This window comes from Pyrus communis, chromosome 16 (genome assembly GCF_963583255.1).
Source record: "Pyrus communis chromosome 16, drPyrComm1.1, whole genome shotgun sequence".
Lineage (NCBI taxonomy): Eukaryota > Viridiplantae > Streptophyta > Magnoliopsida > Rosales > Rosaceae > Pyrus > Pyrus communis.
In genome coordinates this window covers 9,268,292-9,286,371 of record NC_084818.1, presented here as the reverse complement: position 1 = coordinate 9,286,371, position 18,080 = coordinate 9,268,292, and the positions used below count along the sequence as shown (strand labels likewise).

Here is an 18,080-nt window from a genome sequence, read left to right as displayed (position 1 = left end):
TTAAGTACAATATGAAATTAATAATAAAACTTAAATTCATCAATAAGCCCACACACTATTATTCAACTCTATCATCACTCTTTATTTATCATATGTTTATTCCAGCTAAAACCCTATAAGCTTTTATAGAGAAAAAAAACAAGTAAGTTATGACTCGACTAAGTTATGACCCTAAATTTGATTAATCCTCCAACTAAGTTATGACTCGACTTATGGTAATGTTTTGTTCGTTTGGTTTCAATTTTTTTTTAGAGTTAGAAGACGAGTATTTGATTTTCAAATTTTTTTTTCTCAATCTCAAACTGCTCATAGTTTAAACTTTCTGCACCGCCGAAGTGAAAGTATTAAAAAATTGTTGCACACACCAAATTTCTGGGATGTATATGAAACCCTTTCTATGAATATAAGTTTTTGGGTAAATTACATTTACATACATCAGGTTTGAGGCCTATTTCAATTCCTTACAACATCTTCAAAACATTTCACTTTCATACCCTAAGTACTATTTTATTTCAAAATAATACATTCGTTACATTTTCCATCCATGGATCCGTTAAGTGCTGACGTGGCTGCCACGTATATGCCATGCGGCTGCCAAATGTGTGCCACGTGGCAATTTTTTTTTTTTTTTTAAAACCTGAATTTTCTCAAAAAAAAAAAAGAAGGTAAATTACACTTTACTACCTCAGGTTTGGGGTCAATTTCAATTCCTTACAACATCTTTAAAACATCTCACTTTCATACCTCAAGTACTATTTTATTTCAATATAATACATCCGTTAAATTTTCCATCCATTGGTTAATTAAGAGCTGACGTGGTAGCCACATTTGTGCCACGTGGCAAATTTTTTTATTTTTTATATACATTAAACAATAATTAATTAAAGAAAAGTTTATAAAAACAAAAACAAAAACGCAGAAACCCATCCTTTTTCCCGCAACCCCCCACCCCTCTCCTCCATTCTGTTCACCTCCCCCAACCAATCCATGCCGTTGACTTCCCTTTCTTCAAGCTCTGCGCCCCCAAATCCTCAAAACCCTCAAAAAACCCTATTTCCGCCATACCCTCCGCCCCTGACCTCTAAATCGAAATATCCATAAATCTTAACCCCGACTCTGCTGCCACATTCACCCTGAAATCCTAGCAGGCCGGGATGTGCTGGGCATCGGCTAGACCGGCAGTGGCAAGACAGCAGCGTTCGATCTGCCGATTCTGCAGCGGCTATCTGAGAACCTTTTCGGGGTTTTTGAGATCTCCCTTCTCTCTCCACGCCTGACGCCCAGAAGAACTCACACCCAGATCCCACAGAAGAACTCACGCCCGACCCCACTGTATGCGTCGCTCTGTTGGAGGCGCGCATGTGAACTGGAGTGACCAAGGCAGTGGAAGATGGGTTTTTGGAGATCATTTGAGCTGATGCGGCGAGGCTGAGGCACCCCAACGTGGTGCAGGCTCTGGATGAGAACAAGAATGCCATGGCAATGGTGATTGTTGGATCTGAGTCGGGCGAATCTATCCATGGGGTGCAGGTGTTCACGACGGAGGCGAAATCGCCGATTCTGGAGCACCAGGTGAGGGGTGCGCATGATAAGGGGTGGGGGGGGGGGTAGGGGGGTTGTGGAGAGGTGGGGGTGGGGTAGCATGAGGGGGGTTTGGGTTGCGAGGAAGGGAATGGATCGGTTGGGGGAGGAAATAGGGGTTGCAGGGAAGGGGAAGGGATGGGTTTCTGGGGGTTTTCGTTTATTTTTTATTTTTATTTTTTAAAAAGAAAAACTTTTCTTTAATTAAATATTTTTAAATGCATAAATTTTTTATTTTACCACGTGGCACAAATTTGGCATTCACGTCAACACAAATGTGGATCTCATATTTGCCACGTCATCACTTAATGGATGAAAGAAATTGAAATAAAATGATAGTAAATGTATGAAATTGAAATGCTTTAAAGATGTTGTAAGGAATTGAAATCGAGCCCAAACTTGAGGGGGTAAAATGTAATTTACCCTTTTTTTTCTTTGTTTGAGAAAATTCCGGTTTTAAAAAAAAATTTAAAAATATATTTTATTTGCCACGTGGCAAACATTTGTTAGCCACGTGCCATATATGTGGCAACCACATCAGCATTTAATAGATCAATGGATGAAAAATGTAACGGAGGTATTATTTTGAAATAAAATAGTACTTAAGGTATGAAAGTGAAATGTTTTAAAGATGTTCTAAGGAATTGAAGTAGACCCCAAATCTGAGGTATGAAAATGTAATTTACCCTAAGTTTTTTAATTTTTGTTTAAAGGATATCTCCACATCAATTAGATTGCAGACAAAACAATTTGGTTTATGGCCCAAAATAACAGCTATAGTACTTGAATATGCTCACAAATACTTTTAACCCTCAGAAGATTCAAGTATATTCAAAACTCAAGGTTTTGTTTTGATTAGAAAAATACGAGCATAAATTATAAAAATTGTAACCATGTGAAGATGAATGTTAGTTTTAAACAACTATTTTTTTTTTCCAATGTTAATAATAGCAACCTTACTAGTTACTAGTATATATACAGATGTTTAAAACTCAAGGCTTTGTTAGATATATTGACACTTGCCACGAAAACAATTGAAGAATTTGGATATGAATTGGAATGGGTACCAGTTAGTTGAAGAGATCAAAGTGGGAGGAGGGACAAAGGACCATAATGCTTTTTGACTTTCGAGTATCTTTGAAAACAAAACTATTTAATTTGAAAATTTATTTTTTAAATGGATGTAAAGATAATTTTACATTTTGAATTAAATTTGGGAGGAAAGCTTAGATAATAAATTTAGGTTTAAAAAGATTTTAATTATTTAATTAAAAATAATATAAGTGTAGAAAGAAGTTGAATAAGTTCAAATAAAATTTTTCTTAAAACTATAACTTCTCCCTAGAAAACCTAGGACCTAGGTCAATTTGAATTCAGAATTGAATAAAATAATCATGTTAATAATATATATTATTCTTTATTAGACGCGTAAGTATAAAACTTGTAATTTAAAAGTAATAAATTTAGGTATTGGTTAAAGGAAAACTAATAAAAAAAAGTTTGAAAACTTTAAATTTTAAAGATAATGACAATACAAAAGGTCAAGTGAATAGTATTAGGATTAACTTTTTAGTATAAAAATGTGATTTTTTGTTAAAGTGAACAGTACCGAGAGCTTTTCGTTAAAGTTCCCATTGGTTAAAGTAACGAATGAGGATTCTCTCCAGATCCTCTTTGTGAGGATTCCGGATATCCTCCAATCACATCTGTTCATTGTACATTGTGCGGTCAGTTTTCGTCAAGTATTGTTTATATTTAATTTTAAATAAAAATAATTTACAATGATTCCTGATCGCACGATATGAGATGAACTAATGTGATTGAAGGATCACCTAGATCTTCACAAAAGGATCCTCATTCAAAGTAAACTTTTATTTAACATTTATTGACTCTTATTTTTTCTAAAAGTAATCTTTGTTTTTTTATTTTATTTTTTATTTATTTGGTGGCCTATAACAATTAAAAATAATAAAATAGCCAAAATAATTAGTATTTTTAACCTCAAATAACTAAAACTCTCCCTATGCTACAGCCCACGACAACCTTGTTAGTAGCTCCGCCAGTGGTATGCATGTTTCGTTTCATGACCATTTCCTTGAGTCTTCACTGTCACAAGCATTACATTGGAGTAATGGATTCTCGTTCAATTGGCAAATATATTGAGTAAGTAAATAATGCATGATAATATTGAATGTGTTCAACAGTTGGGTTGGTCAGTGACAATTCGCATAGCATTGGAATATACAGACTACAATATGGATTCCATGATCATATTGTGTGTCCAACCCTAAATGGAAGATCAAGTAGCTCTTAGTTTAGTAATATTTTTCTCTGATACTGGCTAATATATCAATTAGCTCGTAGTTTAGTAGCATCTCTCTCTGACATTGGAAAGATATCTAAGGTCGAACCCTTCATCTCAAATTTATGAAAAGAAAAACGGCTAAATGGAGAATAAACACAGATGGGCCTCGATGAGCAATTGGGAGTTTCTAAATGGGCCCAATAGTCACATGTAGACCCACGTCAAAACTAAAGGCTTGAACAGATTTTTGTGTAAGAAGAAAGTTGGGCTCATCTGAAGAAAACAAGGGTTCAATTTTTTTCTTGATTGCTTCCCTTGCTTACATTGCTTTTTTGTTTTTAACATTAAAATATGTATCAAGGGATTCTTAAACATTCTCTAAAAAAAATGTCTTACACATGAAATAATTACTGTTTAAGTAGAAATATTATTGAAAATAAGAAAATTATATTTGTAGTTTTCTACATTTAAGAAAGCAATTTCCTTTGCACCAAAAGGTTGTGGCATGAAGAAGGTAAAAACATTTTACCACCCTATACATACAACTGTGTGTACCCTCTCTTGAGCTTGAAGGTCAGGTTAGAATCTGATCCCCTTCTTGATGCCAAATAAATTGTTTGTATCTCTGCTAGTAGAGAACAAGCTGGTGAACACTGAACAGGTTAACGCATACTGAATATGCGCATGTGAAGAGACTCACAGTCACAGGCACGTTGAAGATGGACACACTATGCCGGCCGCTGGGTGTACATTTAGCCTGGTGGTCTTAAACCTAATCAACAAGTACGTACCTGCATTTTGTGTGACAGGTTTTTGTTTTGTCATCCTGAACTAGAATAATTTTTCCTGTGAGCTTACTCGTCCTTGAGCTAAGCCTTCATACTGTTTAAGAGTAATTAGTTGTGATTTTTAAGGTAATATCTTTTATTAATACATAATATCAAAGAAAAATGTTTTCTTGCCAGACGTATGTTTATGTTACTAGCTATACTAAGCATCTGAACTGTAGATCCAAATCAGTGAAATATCTTTTATGTGCAAGTAGTAGAATGGCAGTTTATATATATATATATATGTGTGTGTGTGTGTGTGTGTGTGTGTGTGTGAAAAGCATGCAGCTGCCACATTGCATTGATTTGGAATTTTGGAGGGATGCATGGTTAATTGCAAGAAAGAAAGGGGCCAAAACCTGCCGATCAGACGATTGACCTTGTAAGTTGTAAGTGATGGGATAAGGTTAATTTCCAACTTCCAAGTATTAGGGTTCAGGAGACTCTTCGACCAGTTTCTGAAATCCTGATGAGATAATGCTAATTTTTTGTTCCTTCAGTTAATAATTTTATATTTGCTGCTAGTTCTTAATGTGTTTTTATATGTATATTTGTTTGTTCAGGAATGCCAAGCTTGAAACAGACAAAAAAAAAAAAAAAAATTGAATTATGCTATTTTTCAGGAGTTCGACCATGCATACTTCTGGCTGTGTGGCTGAAGCATGTGAGGAGAATAGAGGCAGTGTGGGTTGGATAAGATAGACTTTATCTTATGAATCGAATTGGGATTTTTATTTTTTTTAAATCGGGGATTTGCTGGAATGAATTTGTCATTCTATGCATATGTACACATCAATATCCTGTCTTTGAAGATGTAATAACACATGAGGACAGGCATAATATTCTCTAAAGATACTAGTGTCTATGTGTGTGCGCGCGTGTGTGCGTGTGTGTGTGTATATATATATATATATATATATATATATAGATCAATATTCAAATTTCCTGTGCTATATTGCTTCCCAAACTTGACGTTAGCACCGTACAGAGAATTAGCTCTAATACCATCTCTCACGATTTTAATGTATATCATAAGCCTTAAAAGAGATCTTAATAGACACTCCCATCCAAAACGAAGTGAAAAATATCTGAGTGAGCTGATTAGATTAATTAGTTACTTTGTATGAATTAATGTACAAATAAGTTGGCTATCACATCCGTGATCTTTACCCAATAGAAAGAAAATCTAGCTAGGATAAGAAAAAAATGATATTATAAAAGAAAATCGCCTTATAGGACAGAGTACATGCTTAGAGAACAGGTGTGAGTCCCTCATATTTCATATGCTTATCGATTTTCATTTGTTGGGATTTTTTTAGCAAATGGAAGGGAGAGGCATTTGGGCTGTTGTGTGTCTTGGGAGTCAGGTAATGCTGCAGAAACTGGACAAGAAGTATGCATGCATGTGACTGAATGATTTGATTCTTGAAGATGTATGGGGCCTAATGGCTAGCAAGCCAGTGATTAATTTGACCATGTTTGTTTATACGAAGACAAAGTTTGGAACGTATTTAGAAAACCTTAGGCCTGAGAGCCATGACAGGTTGCGCAGTCACTATGTACCACAAGCTACAAGCAATGATATGTCTGAGATGGAGCTTCATATTGAACAACAATAGTTATAGAAATTGAGTTAAATTTGGCAAAATTGATAACAAAAGTAAACTACATATGTAAAATTAACAAAACCAAAACACAATACCTAAAAAAATAAAATCATATGCAAAGCAAAACAATAGTTGAAAAAAATAAAGAGAATACATTCCTTTAAATTTCAAAATTAAATTCTTTATTTTTATATAAACATATAGAGGGTTCAATTAGTAGGTAGATCCATACCTGAAAATCTGCCATCTTATTTAAATCACCCAAGAATGTGGTGTTGTGACAATGCTTCTTAGTGGAAATGCTCAAAGCTACAACATTACAAATTTGATTAAATGGAAGGATTAAAGGGGAAATATATGCTTTAAATCTAGGATTCAGTCCCCATCTGTACCTCCCGAAGAGACAAAATTTTGGTCCCGACATATTAATTGTGAAACATACCCAAAGCTAGTGGGCAAAGGCCCCAGCCAAAAAAAACACAACAAAATTATATAAGATGTGAAAATTAGCAATTATGGGGTTTTTGTTTTGTTCCATTTGTGAATTGTGACACTAAATGGAGGGAAGACGGGGGTTTAACCATACTTTTGTATTTTTGTTAACCAAGTTGCAATTTGCAAGATGTTTGTGTGACAGAAAGAGATTACCATGGGCACTGAGTGCGTCTTAATTTGGAAACTATAGTTACTGTCATACTGATATCGTCCTCAACTTAATTACTTGTAGAATTTAATTGGTATGAGGTTTTATCACAAAAGGCCTCAAACAAATTAGAAGTGTAAGTAGTTAATATAAGTTGTGATTTATTTTGTAAGATGACACATTTGAGGGAAGGTGGTGATCAACGGCGGATGGACCAATTGATATGGTTGTGATTTTTTATAAGGTTGTGATTTATTTTGTAAGGTTGTGATTTTTTATATTGTTTGGGTCATGTGTTGGTTAGTTCATATACTGTTTTTAGCTTCATCAATTGATATGGTTTTTATTTTTTATTTTTTATTTTTTTTATTTTTTATTAATTGATATGTGTACAAATAGAAGTATGGACATGCAAAAGCCATCATTGATCGATCAAACAATCCTATTCCAAATAGTTTAACTTCAATTTTGGATAGTTCTAATCCTATTATGGATGGCTCAACTCCAATTTTGGATAGTTCCAAATCATCATTGATTTGTTTTTTCTTGTATTAACAATGAAACTGTCATAACACATATTTAGAGTATGAAATATCGTCGTGTAATGTTGTTTGTACAAATATTATGAATCAAAAGTTGGTAGTTTATCTTTTAATTTTTCAATGTTATTTTTGCGGAGCTTTTATATTGGCACCACCGATATTAAAATCTGATATGCCACTGGTGGTGAGTTTTGTTTCTCAACAGAAAGAGTATGCATATTTGGGAGATAATATGAGAGAGAAACACAAGAGAAGGGTACACTATGTTATTTTCAACTAATAAGGTATTGCAAAAAGTGAGAAAGTTCATTACGAACTCATTTCTACTTCTTACTAAAGCAGCTTGATAAGTATTCTAGAGGTTGCATAGTGAAAACTGTTGTTAGGAGGACATTGCTTTCAAACTAATCAAAACGTTCTATTTATTTATTTCTATGGATCAAAATGTTTTATTTTATTGATTAATTTTAAAAGAAAGCATTTTTTGGCGGAAAAAACAATGCCAAACGAAACATAATAAAACTAGCAACTTTTTTCTTTTCAATCTTATTTAAACCTCTAAACACACCCATTCACCAACCATTCTCCCCTTTGGACTTAGCACCCTTCTCTCACGGGCGGTGATTGAGATGGAAATACGAAATCTTGATGCAGATCCACCTCCATTTGCTCATGTCATGCCAAAAGGGGTTAGTATTTAATATTAAATTTTAGAAAATCATCTATTCTTTTAGTAAGCATATATCAACAAATCATTTATTTGAGATATTCAATCAAAATTGCTAGTGTTTTTACTAGTGTAGCAATTTTCACTCTCATTTTCTCATTCTACTCTTATCTTATTGTTTTTATCTCTTAATTTTTGTTTGATTTGTTTGATATAAACACTAAAAAGAAGTTTAAGTGCACGAGGACAGAAGGAGAAAGTAAAATCATTTTCCTTTGCAAAATACTAGATCAACTTGAAGTTCAATTGCAACCAAAAGTTGCAATTCAACAAGGATTTTATAGATCTGGGAAAATTGTACATAACTCGTAAACACCACAATTCTCATGGAAATTTGCACTTTCGGGTTGGGCTTATAGAAGAAATTTTTTATTATGACCGGATCATTCATGTTATTATATAAATGGTGGGAAAATTTATAGTTTAAGTTATTAATTTTTTAATATGCATATCTCATCATTTGTATAGTGACACATGATGTACCACTCTGCATTCTGATCACACTAAAAAATCCCTCTGGCTTATTGATTTGGTTTGTTAACAGTTGTACAAGATCTGTTCGCACAACACCAATTCACACAGAGATTTGTGATTTTGAGTTGGGTTATCGGGTCGGTTTGATAACAGTTGGACCGGAAGTTCAATAAATTTTGTAACCATAACCAGCAATTCATTGGGGCTTTATAGATTTGGTGAAATTTTACATGACTCGTTAATACAACACTAAATCACACGAAAATTTATTCTTTTGTGTTGGGCTTATCGGGTCGGTTTGGTAACAGTTGGATTGGTTAATTTTTTTTATATAAATGTATTGAATTGTAAACTGTATTTTTTAAACAAAGGTTACAAGTGTGACTTAGTAATATAATATATTGTACATTTTATTAGATTTTGTTATTTGCAATCTAATAATATCATCACGTACTCTTCTTTCTAAAAAGAGGACAACTAGTGACAAATTTACAAAAATATAGTGATACTTTTTGAAGTGTCAATAATTACACTATATACTAAATAATGGATTTGGAACTTCTCCTGAGCTAATGGAGAGGATCCTCCTCATCAATCATCGTGTACCGTTGGATTTTTATCCAACGGCTATAATCATTATAACTTTAAAGGGACCCCCTGTTTGTAGCCGTTGGATAAAAATCCAATGGCCCACAATGATTGATGAGGAGGATCCTCTCCATTAGCTCAAGAGGGGATCTAGATCCCTAAATAATATCATTTTCATTAGTATTTTGTTTTGTTGTCAATATTTTAAACCTTCAGAATTCCAAAATCAAGTTTTTTTGTTCACAAGTCACCCATTAAACAAACCATTATTAACATGTAGTTTTCAGGCTTAACGGTTTGAGTCTGGATGACCAGTTAAAACTGTTGTTTGTGATCAGCACAAAACAAATATGTGAAAAGGGACATCACGTTGTTATGTCTAGGAAGAATGACTTATATGATGCAGGTTCACTATTATGGGGGCATCACGTGCTAATGAAGTAAAGACATGTGTTAACTTTTATCCATATGTCTTTATTTCATTAGCAAAGGACGCCACACGACGATGAGTCCTTATTATGTATGTTGTTCATCTTGTCTAGGTATGTATACCGTATACAGCCATAAAGGTAGAGAAGTAAATAAGGGATACATCGCGGATAAATTCACTCTGGGTTGGTTGGGTTGGGCTGAAGGGTTGGCTGGACATGTGTGGAATGAAAAAGGACCCATCATCAGACAAGTGACTCAATCCATAGGACTTTCCAAAACTTCTCTCTCTCTCTCTCCCCCGTCCATCCCATTGCTGTGCAGTTTGCACCGAGAAAGAGAGTGAGAGAGACTAGTCGCCACAACCTTGTCCTCGCAGCAGGACAAAACTGCCACCGCCAATAATGTTTGGGACCTTGTAAACCAGACAACCCTAGCCCTCTCTCTCTCTCTCTCTCTCTCTCTCTCTCTCTCTCTGTGTTCTGCTCAGTCTCACCAACTCTCTCAGTTTCATGTATATCTAAGCATCACCAACATATCTTCTCAATCAGTTTGAGAGTATTTCCACCCCTCATTTCTTACCTCACTCCCTTTGTTACTTTTCGCCCTCCATTTTCTTCACCTCACCTCTTTAACCTCTCTCTCTCTCTAGGACAAGGAGGACTGGAAGGAGGAGGCCCATTTATTCAAACATTTGTGCCAAAGTACTCTCTCTACCTGTTCTTTCTGGTGTCCTCACCGAGTTAGTTCTTCAAGGCTAAAGCAGCTCAGCATTTAATATTGTTCTATTTTAAGAGCATATTTTCACTCCCATCAGAAAACAAAGGAATATAATTTATGGTGTTGTTGGATTCATGGGGTCTCATATTTCTTCCACTTCTCATTGGGGCTTCTCACATTTATTGCAATTGTTCTGTTAGCATCAATGGAATGTCGGTAATATATTTCTAGAGAGAGAGAGAAAGAAAATTTAAGGCACACCCAACAAACTGCTGCTGCTCTCTCCCTGCAGCCTGTAATGGAGAGGCTTCTTCAAGGACCCATTAATCCCTGTGTATGTTCTTGTGTTGTTATTTTGCTCAATTTGTACATACACTTTATTTTTCATTAGTCCCTTTTTTTGCATCAAGAAATGGACTGCATGTACTCCTCTCAAAAATGCTTTTGCATTCAATGCAATGTGTGTTATTTTCTGGGAAAAAGCTATAAATTTCCTCTTTTACAATCTTTTCTCCTTCTACTTTTATATTCCAAATTTCCCACTTGAAGGTTGAATTCTTTTGTTTTGTTAGAAAAGGGTAGGTGTGAAACCCAGTAAAGCTCTTCCCTTTTTCCTCCTTTTTCTCTTTCTTTATTAACATAATTTTTATAATTATTTCTTGGGTTATGGTGTTGCAGCAGTTCTTTGGTGAGCATTTGGATTTTCCGTTCGAGCAAAGTTTGAATTTCACCACAGAAAGCTTGAGATTTGAGGAGGAAGAAGAATCCCACAACCACCACCTCTCATTGCCAAGCTTGGATGACAGAATGCCATTTCTCCAGATGCTACAAAGTGTTGATTCCTCCACCACCACCACCACACCTTATTTTCCATTGAAGGAGCCAAGCTTTCAAGCACTTTTGAAACTCCAACACTTCAAAAAACCATGGGAGTTGGACAAAAATTACATGCCTGAAATGGAAACCCCAATTCAGAAAGCTCTAGAGCTTGAGAGCTGTGTGACCCATGAAATGGTTGAGCTGCAACATTCACCTGTTAAATCAGAAGGGAAAGACTCTCATCTCCACCATTCTATTTCTGAGTACAACCAAGGGGAAGAAAAACCCAGCTCGGTTGCTGGGTCTCCACCACCACCGACCTGGATTCAGGTACAAAATGGTGCTGAGAAAACCCAGCAACCCAAATTTACCCCGGCCACCAAGGAGAGGAGAAAACGGAAGAGAACAAGGCCAACCAAGAACAAGGAAGAAGTGGAGAGCCAGCGGATGACCCACATTGCGGTGGAGCGCAACCGCCGCCGCCAGATGAATGACCATCTCAATGTCCTCAGGTCCCTCATGCCCACCTCCTACATTCAAAGGGTAAAATCATATTCACTCGATCTATATCTTCTTATAATTTTATGAATACACGCTAGCGATTTTAACACTCCTCTTTTAGCCTTCTGCACTCTTTCGGAGGTTGCAAATAAAATTGTAACCATACAATTTGGATTATGCTGGTTAAAAGGAGAGTGCCAAAATGGCTACTGCCTGTTCGCAAGTTAATTAGCCTGAAGTAATGAATTTTTTTGTCCGTTAAAATAAGTTTTTTGTTTTTGTTGAAAGGGTGACCAAGCATCAATTGTTGGGGGTGCAATAGATTTCGTGAAGGAATTGGAGCAGCTACTTCATTCCCTTGAAGCCCAAAAGAGAATGAGAAAAGCAGCTGATCAAATTCAAGGGATGAGCAATAATGGTGACAACAACAGCTCTTTCAGCTCCTCATCAGCATCCTCCTCTTCTCCCTGCAGCATGGCAATGCCATCCAATGGAATGTTCATGACTCTCTCCCAATGCAGAATTGGGTCTCATGATCAAGAAAGCACCACCGCCACCTTCGACGATGAAGGCACTGCTCAGAACAAGTCTGAGGCTGCAGACATAGATGTCACTGTGATCCAATCCCATGTCAACTTAAAAGTGAAGTGCCAAAGGAGAGCTGGACAGCTGATGAAAGCCATTGTTGCACTGGAAGATCGTCGGCTAACTGTTTTGCACCTCAACATTACATCATCACAAGACACTGTTCTTTACTCTTTCAATCTCGAGGTATATATTAATTCTTTATTTATCTATATATTTTTCCATTCTGTCTTATCTGTTTGGTTTTTTTCATAGTCAAACATTCTGACTTGGATCTCAAGCTACCTTAGCTATCTAGCAGGCTAAGCATATATGCTACTTTTTTTTCACTGCTCTTTCCCTCTTTCTTGGGAAGGTGTGTAATATAATATAACAAGATAAAGATTTTTTTTTTTTTTTCGGTTAGATTCCTTAGTCAAGGGTACAATTATTCTAAATTTTCACGGTACTATGACTGGTTTGAGGAATTTGAATTTGTATAAATGCAGATAGAAGAAGGTTGTAATTTAGGATCAGCAGATGAAATTGCAAAAGCAGTACATCAAATATTCAGCTTCATCAATGGCAGCACTTGATTTGTTCAGTGAGTCAGAGGATGCTCCAGAAAGCAGCTAACTTTCATTTCAGTTCTTAGACAGAGTAGGGAGAAATGTAAGGTCTTTCACTCTTTTGAGATATTTGGAAGATGGGGGAGCAGAAAAAATGGCACCCATGCTTTTACATTGCTTCCACCTCCTAGAATGTAAATTTGTGACTTGTGTGTGACAAGGCAGATTATGTTTACTGATTGTTTCTTAAATTTTCTTTTTTGTTTTGTCAAAAAAATAAAAAGTTCATGTTTATTTAATTAATTAGAAGAATATGACCTATTTTTGTGATGCTTTAGTTATTTTTAAGTTATGCTAAGGAAATCAAAATTTTAAATCAAATTTAATTTGCGAATTTAGTTTAAAAATTTGATCTTCTTAACATTATTTTTAATTGTTATTTTATTTTTGGAGGATTTTGGGGTCCACATTTCACGGTGGAGTTTTAGGGTTTCATACTGAATATCTGGATCCTATCGTTACAAACTTTGCAAAGGAGGCTTCTCTTTCTATATTTGACTTTGGGAGGCCTATGAGTATCTGGGGTGCTTCATCATTGTATATGCTTTCTGCATGTCCTTAACCCTACACCTTTTTCCTGCCTCTTGGGTTTCTGAAGTCTCTATAATTTTCTTCGGCCTCCAGAGATAATACTGTAGGAAAAATCTAACAACAATAAAGGGATGAGTTCATCTTTCTACATCCCTTCTAGAGTACGAAATAACACTTACCGCTGGATCTGCAATGTCTGTAGATTATCATATGGAATCCGGATCCTCACTGGAACTTCTTGTGAGGATCCTGGAGATCCGTAAATCATGTCCGTTCATCGTACATCGTACGATCATAAATTATTTTAAATATTTTTATTTAAAATTAAACACAAACAATACTTGACAAAAACTGAATGTACGATATACAATAAACGGACACAATTCACGGATTCCTAGGATCCGAGAGGATCCTGTTGGTATTATATGGTAGAAAGAGACCGCTCGATTTGCAATATGAGTATATTGTCGTATGGTAGAAAGAATTGATAATCTAATCTAATGCGAATCAAATTTGAAAGTTGAAACAAGATAGAAACCTTTCTAATTGGCCAATTCTATAGTCCAAAACCCAGTAAAACTTTATTTACTACCGTTGGAACTAACCTGAGGGATTTGTGTTAGTAAAATAGCCCTTGAGATATACGACATAAGATGAGAGAGGTTCGGCTACAGAAACTTGAAATGTGAACTTAAGTTGGCAGTATGTGCAGCTGAATTTGGCTCACTCCCATGTGCCCTCTGGAAGCTTGTGAAAAGAACTTGTTACAGTTATTGTTGCCTAATAGGTTCATGCGACCTATTATAGCTAAAGATAAATGTATTGTGGCCAGAGAAAATGGTACCACCCCCACATGTATTGCACCTGGCGCTTGTGGTCGAACAGTACAACATAAAATTCCATTATTAAACTTTGTTTTGGCCACTTACGATTACACAGTCTAGTAATTTTTTTACTTATATCATATGTGAATGATCTTAAGTTTGTTTCATGTGAATAACAAGTCGACATATAAATAATTTTGATAATTTTTATCGTATGAGTTCTACAAATATGATTGGTCTGAATCAACGAGTTACCTAGCTATAACTCTTTTTGTTGTACTTGTTACAGTATGTAAAGATGTGCTGCATATGGTTCAAGATTTATTAAAACTAATGGTGCATTTAAATATTGCAATTCATGACATGATGAAATGATGTCAACAAGGGAGACGGGCAGAGGATGTGACGCGGTAGAAGATTTTGTTGAGAGAGGAATGGGCTTGAAAGGATGGAGTAAATGGAAAATTTAAAGTCAAATGGTAACAAGATAAAGAAAATTAAAAATCCCATTTAAAGTAGCCTGAAAATTATCATATGGATGAAGACTGGAGAGGGGTAAAGGCAGGCGTGCAAAAGCTACAGCACATATCCCTATTTGCAAGCCCTAGTCCTAGTCGTCAATTTTGGTCTCTGCATTTCTTATTCCTTCTCCACAGCCTTTCTCCAAGGCCAGTCCCAATCTAGTCTTCCATCCAAGTTAAAATTTTTGCCTTTCTTTTATGGAGTAGGATTCTCTCCTCTTCTATTCTCATTTCATTTTCTCTCATCTTCTTACACTTTGTTTTTTGTCTTATTGTCTTTATAAAAAATTAATATAAAATGTTGAAGTGACTTAACTGTAATCTTCCAAGTAAGAGGGAAGGGAAAAGAAGGAGAAAGAGATTAGGAGGGAAGAACATCCTCCTGCTTCTTTTCCCCCCTTTTTCTTTGAACTTTGAAGTCAATATCTTATTTATTCATCATTTCCTTAATCTTAGTTGACATTTAGGTTAACTAACATGATTAGCCAACTGAAATTTCCAAGTAATGGAACTAACCAAGACGTGCAATCAAAAGGAAAAAAAGAGAGAAAGAAAGGCATCCAAAATATCATACTAAGTAATAAATGGAGAAACTATGTAAAACATCAAGTTGAAATTGGTTTTCCAGATAATACAAGTGAATGCAAAAATATGAATTGAACTGGAAAATTTTAATTCAATACATGCAAGTAGAAGAAGTATGAAGTGAGATTGTGGTATTTCTTACTTTCATGGTCTCTCTTTGGGGACAACAGTATGAGCATGAAGACAGACAAATCCCCTTTTTTTAATCCATATTTGCATTCCATATATAGACAAAGAGAAATGCTAAGGAAACTCTCTCAAAGTGGGATGGAAATTGTGCCAAAATATGAGTTGCCGAGAGTCCATGAAGAGTCCCACTTTTGAGAGAGTATCCTTAACATTCCCGCAGATAAATGAAAATTGTAATATCCTTAATGAGATAGAACATTAATCAAATTAAATTGTTATTAATGTAGACCATATATTATTAATCACTTTGATCACCTGTATTATACATTTCAACAATGTCAATCATGATATGTTTGCTTATAAAGAATGAGAATACAAAATGTATGTTACATCTCATTCCTGACTAAGAACAAAATATATATTACATCTCATTCCTGACAAATGACTTATTTACTAACACACAAATAAAGAATAAATATGTAGTTTTATGTTGAAAATATGTAGGCCATTCTCAGTGTTTACAATGTGTCATTACCAATGAAACTATGTTTATCCTTATACCTAAACAACTTAGCTAGGTATGTATCATTTGTCAAGTACCCTATGTTACTCCCATTCTAAAAATGCAAATAAACACGCCTTAAACAGTGTTCGTCTCGGGCAATTTTCTCATCTCATTCCCACTCTTAAACTTCATATGAGTTCTTCTAGTTCTAGCTAGATACAAGTTTTTTCGCAACCCAATTAAAATATATTACGTTCTTTTAAGAAAATTAATCCGAAGGAACAAAGGAACTTTTGTAAAGTACTTCTAATAATTTGCAATAATTTTGATAATGGGGTAATCGATGTTGCAATAGAGTCGATACGCCACTTAATATTATAGTTTAGTGGTATTTCTCTTCATTTGTAAGTGAGAGGTCTTAGGTTTGATTCTCACCGAAGGCGAATTTGAACCACATTATTGCTAGTCCATTGTAAAACTTAGCCTACTCCCCCAGCATCATATTGTTGATATTATCATTGTTAAAAAAAAAAAAAATAGATTCGATACAAAAAAGAGAAATGCTAAGGAGACCGTCAAAAGTGGCCCTCTATTAACTATCTCATGTTTTTTGTATAATATTTTATAATATTGTCACGAAAATTAATGTTAAATTGTGAGGTGACAGAGAGTCTAAGAAGACTCTCACTTTTGGAAGAATCCCTTAACATTTCTCTACAAACAAAAAAATGACAGATGGGTACTACATAATTAGGAAAAGTCACTTGAGTAAATCTTTAATGGTCCGAACTACTAGATGATCTATCTTTATAAATATTAAATTATCAAGTAAGAAAAATTATTATTTCATCAATTAAATTATGACTGTTCATTTTTTATACTACTGAATAGTTTAAACTATTAAAGAAAATTTTAAAGTAACTAAGCATGAACGGAATGTATTAATTGAAGTGGGTTAAACAGCCTCGGGCAACTCTATATTCAATAATAATGCACCCAAAAGGAACATTTGTCTGAGATTATGGAAGTAAGTGTTTGTTTTATTTGGAAACCCGAGCCTGTATTCTATATATAACCTTATAAGGACACCGAGCAGCATTGTAAGACAATACAACAAAAACCATTGGGTGTTCTAAAATATCGATTATTCTGTATGTTTTTATCGTTGTGTTAAAATTTAACAATTAAAACATCTAAAATATCAAATACTTTTTAGCACCCAAGAAAGTCCCGACAATACAATACAAATCTCACATTTCCAGACTAATACTTAGCATTAGTCTAATCATATTAGCTTTATTTTAATCACTTTCTCTCCTTTGCCAATTTTTAAATTTGCAGAGAAAATTTCAAGTCTCAATGTGCTTGGTACTAGTACCAAAGTAGACGCCGTCAGCTGTTTAGGTAGGGTTTTGCTACAGTTCCATGCAAATTGTTTAGGTTTTTTTTTTAGAAAAACTAATGAAAAAAATTTGCAAACTTTCAGTTTTAACGATAAGGAAAAAATAAAGAGTAAAATGAATAGTACCGAGTTTGATTTTTTAATGTAAAAATATGATTTTTCATTAAAATGAATAGTATGGTAGGTTTTTCGTTAAAACTCTTTTTTTTCTTTTGTTTTTCTTTCATCGGTTCCTTTCCAACACTAGCACAACTTTATCTGGCAGTTCACACTTTTACGCGACTAACGTTTAACATTTGTTTGATGGGACAATGCACTTCAATTTCCTTTTTAGTCTCCCCCGTCTGAAAACTTATTCTTCAAAAATCCAAATTATTATGTCGTAATATACAACTTATAATGTCACAATGACACACCCCGACCCAGAAAGTCCACTTGGATCCTGAATCAATCTGTGCTGGCCGACACTTAGAAGGTGACGAAGCCATAAAATGTGATAGTGTATAAAAAGTGAATAAATTTGAATCTAAAAGTGTCTAAGTACCAGAGTGCGCTACGAGTGGGAGCGAACCCATATCACACGCGATGTCAGAGCATAGGTAAGGTACAGTAGTACGGATAAGA

General features: G+C 34.8%; 1 protein-coding gene across 2 annotated transcripts; it reads left to right on the top strand.

The window, feature by feature from the left end:
- Nucleotides 1–10,177: 10,177 nt before the first annotated feature.
- LOC137721428 (transcription factor bHLH57-like) lies at nucleotides 10,178–13,124 on the top strand. 2 transcript variants are annotated; one of them, XM_068460521.1, is made up of 4 exons: nucleotides 10,178–10,780; nucleotides 11,128–11,808; nucleotides 12,055–12,537; nucleotides 12,840–13,124. In XM_068460521.1, exons 1-4 carry the CDS (start codon nucleotides 10,745–10,747, stop codon nucleotides 12,924–12,926), a joined length of 1,287 nt encoding a protein of 428 aa, XP_068316622.1. In that variant the 5' UTR covers nucleotides 10,178–10,744; the 3' UTR covers nucleotides 12,927–13,124. The 2 variants fall into 2 exon arrangements, with proteins under 2 accessions (XP_068316622.1, XP_068316621.1); XM_068460520.1 differs by having other exon boundaries at nucleotides 11,125–11,808.
- The last annotated feature ends 4,956 nt before the right edge of the window (nucleotides 13,125–18,080 follow it).

Coding starts and splice junctions, on each gene's coding strand:
- LOC137721428 (XM_068460520.1), top strand. CDS start 10,745: ATGGAGAGGCTTCTTCAAGGACCCATTAATCCCTGT. Junction 10,781..11,124: donor AAGGACCCATTAATCCCTGT/GTATGTTCTTGT, acceptor ATGGTGTTGCAG/CAGTTCTTTGGTGAGCATTT. Junction 12,538..12,839: donor TTTACTCTTTCAATCTCGAG/GTATATATTAAT, acceptor GTATAAATGCAG/ATAGAAGAAGGTTGTAATTT.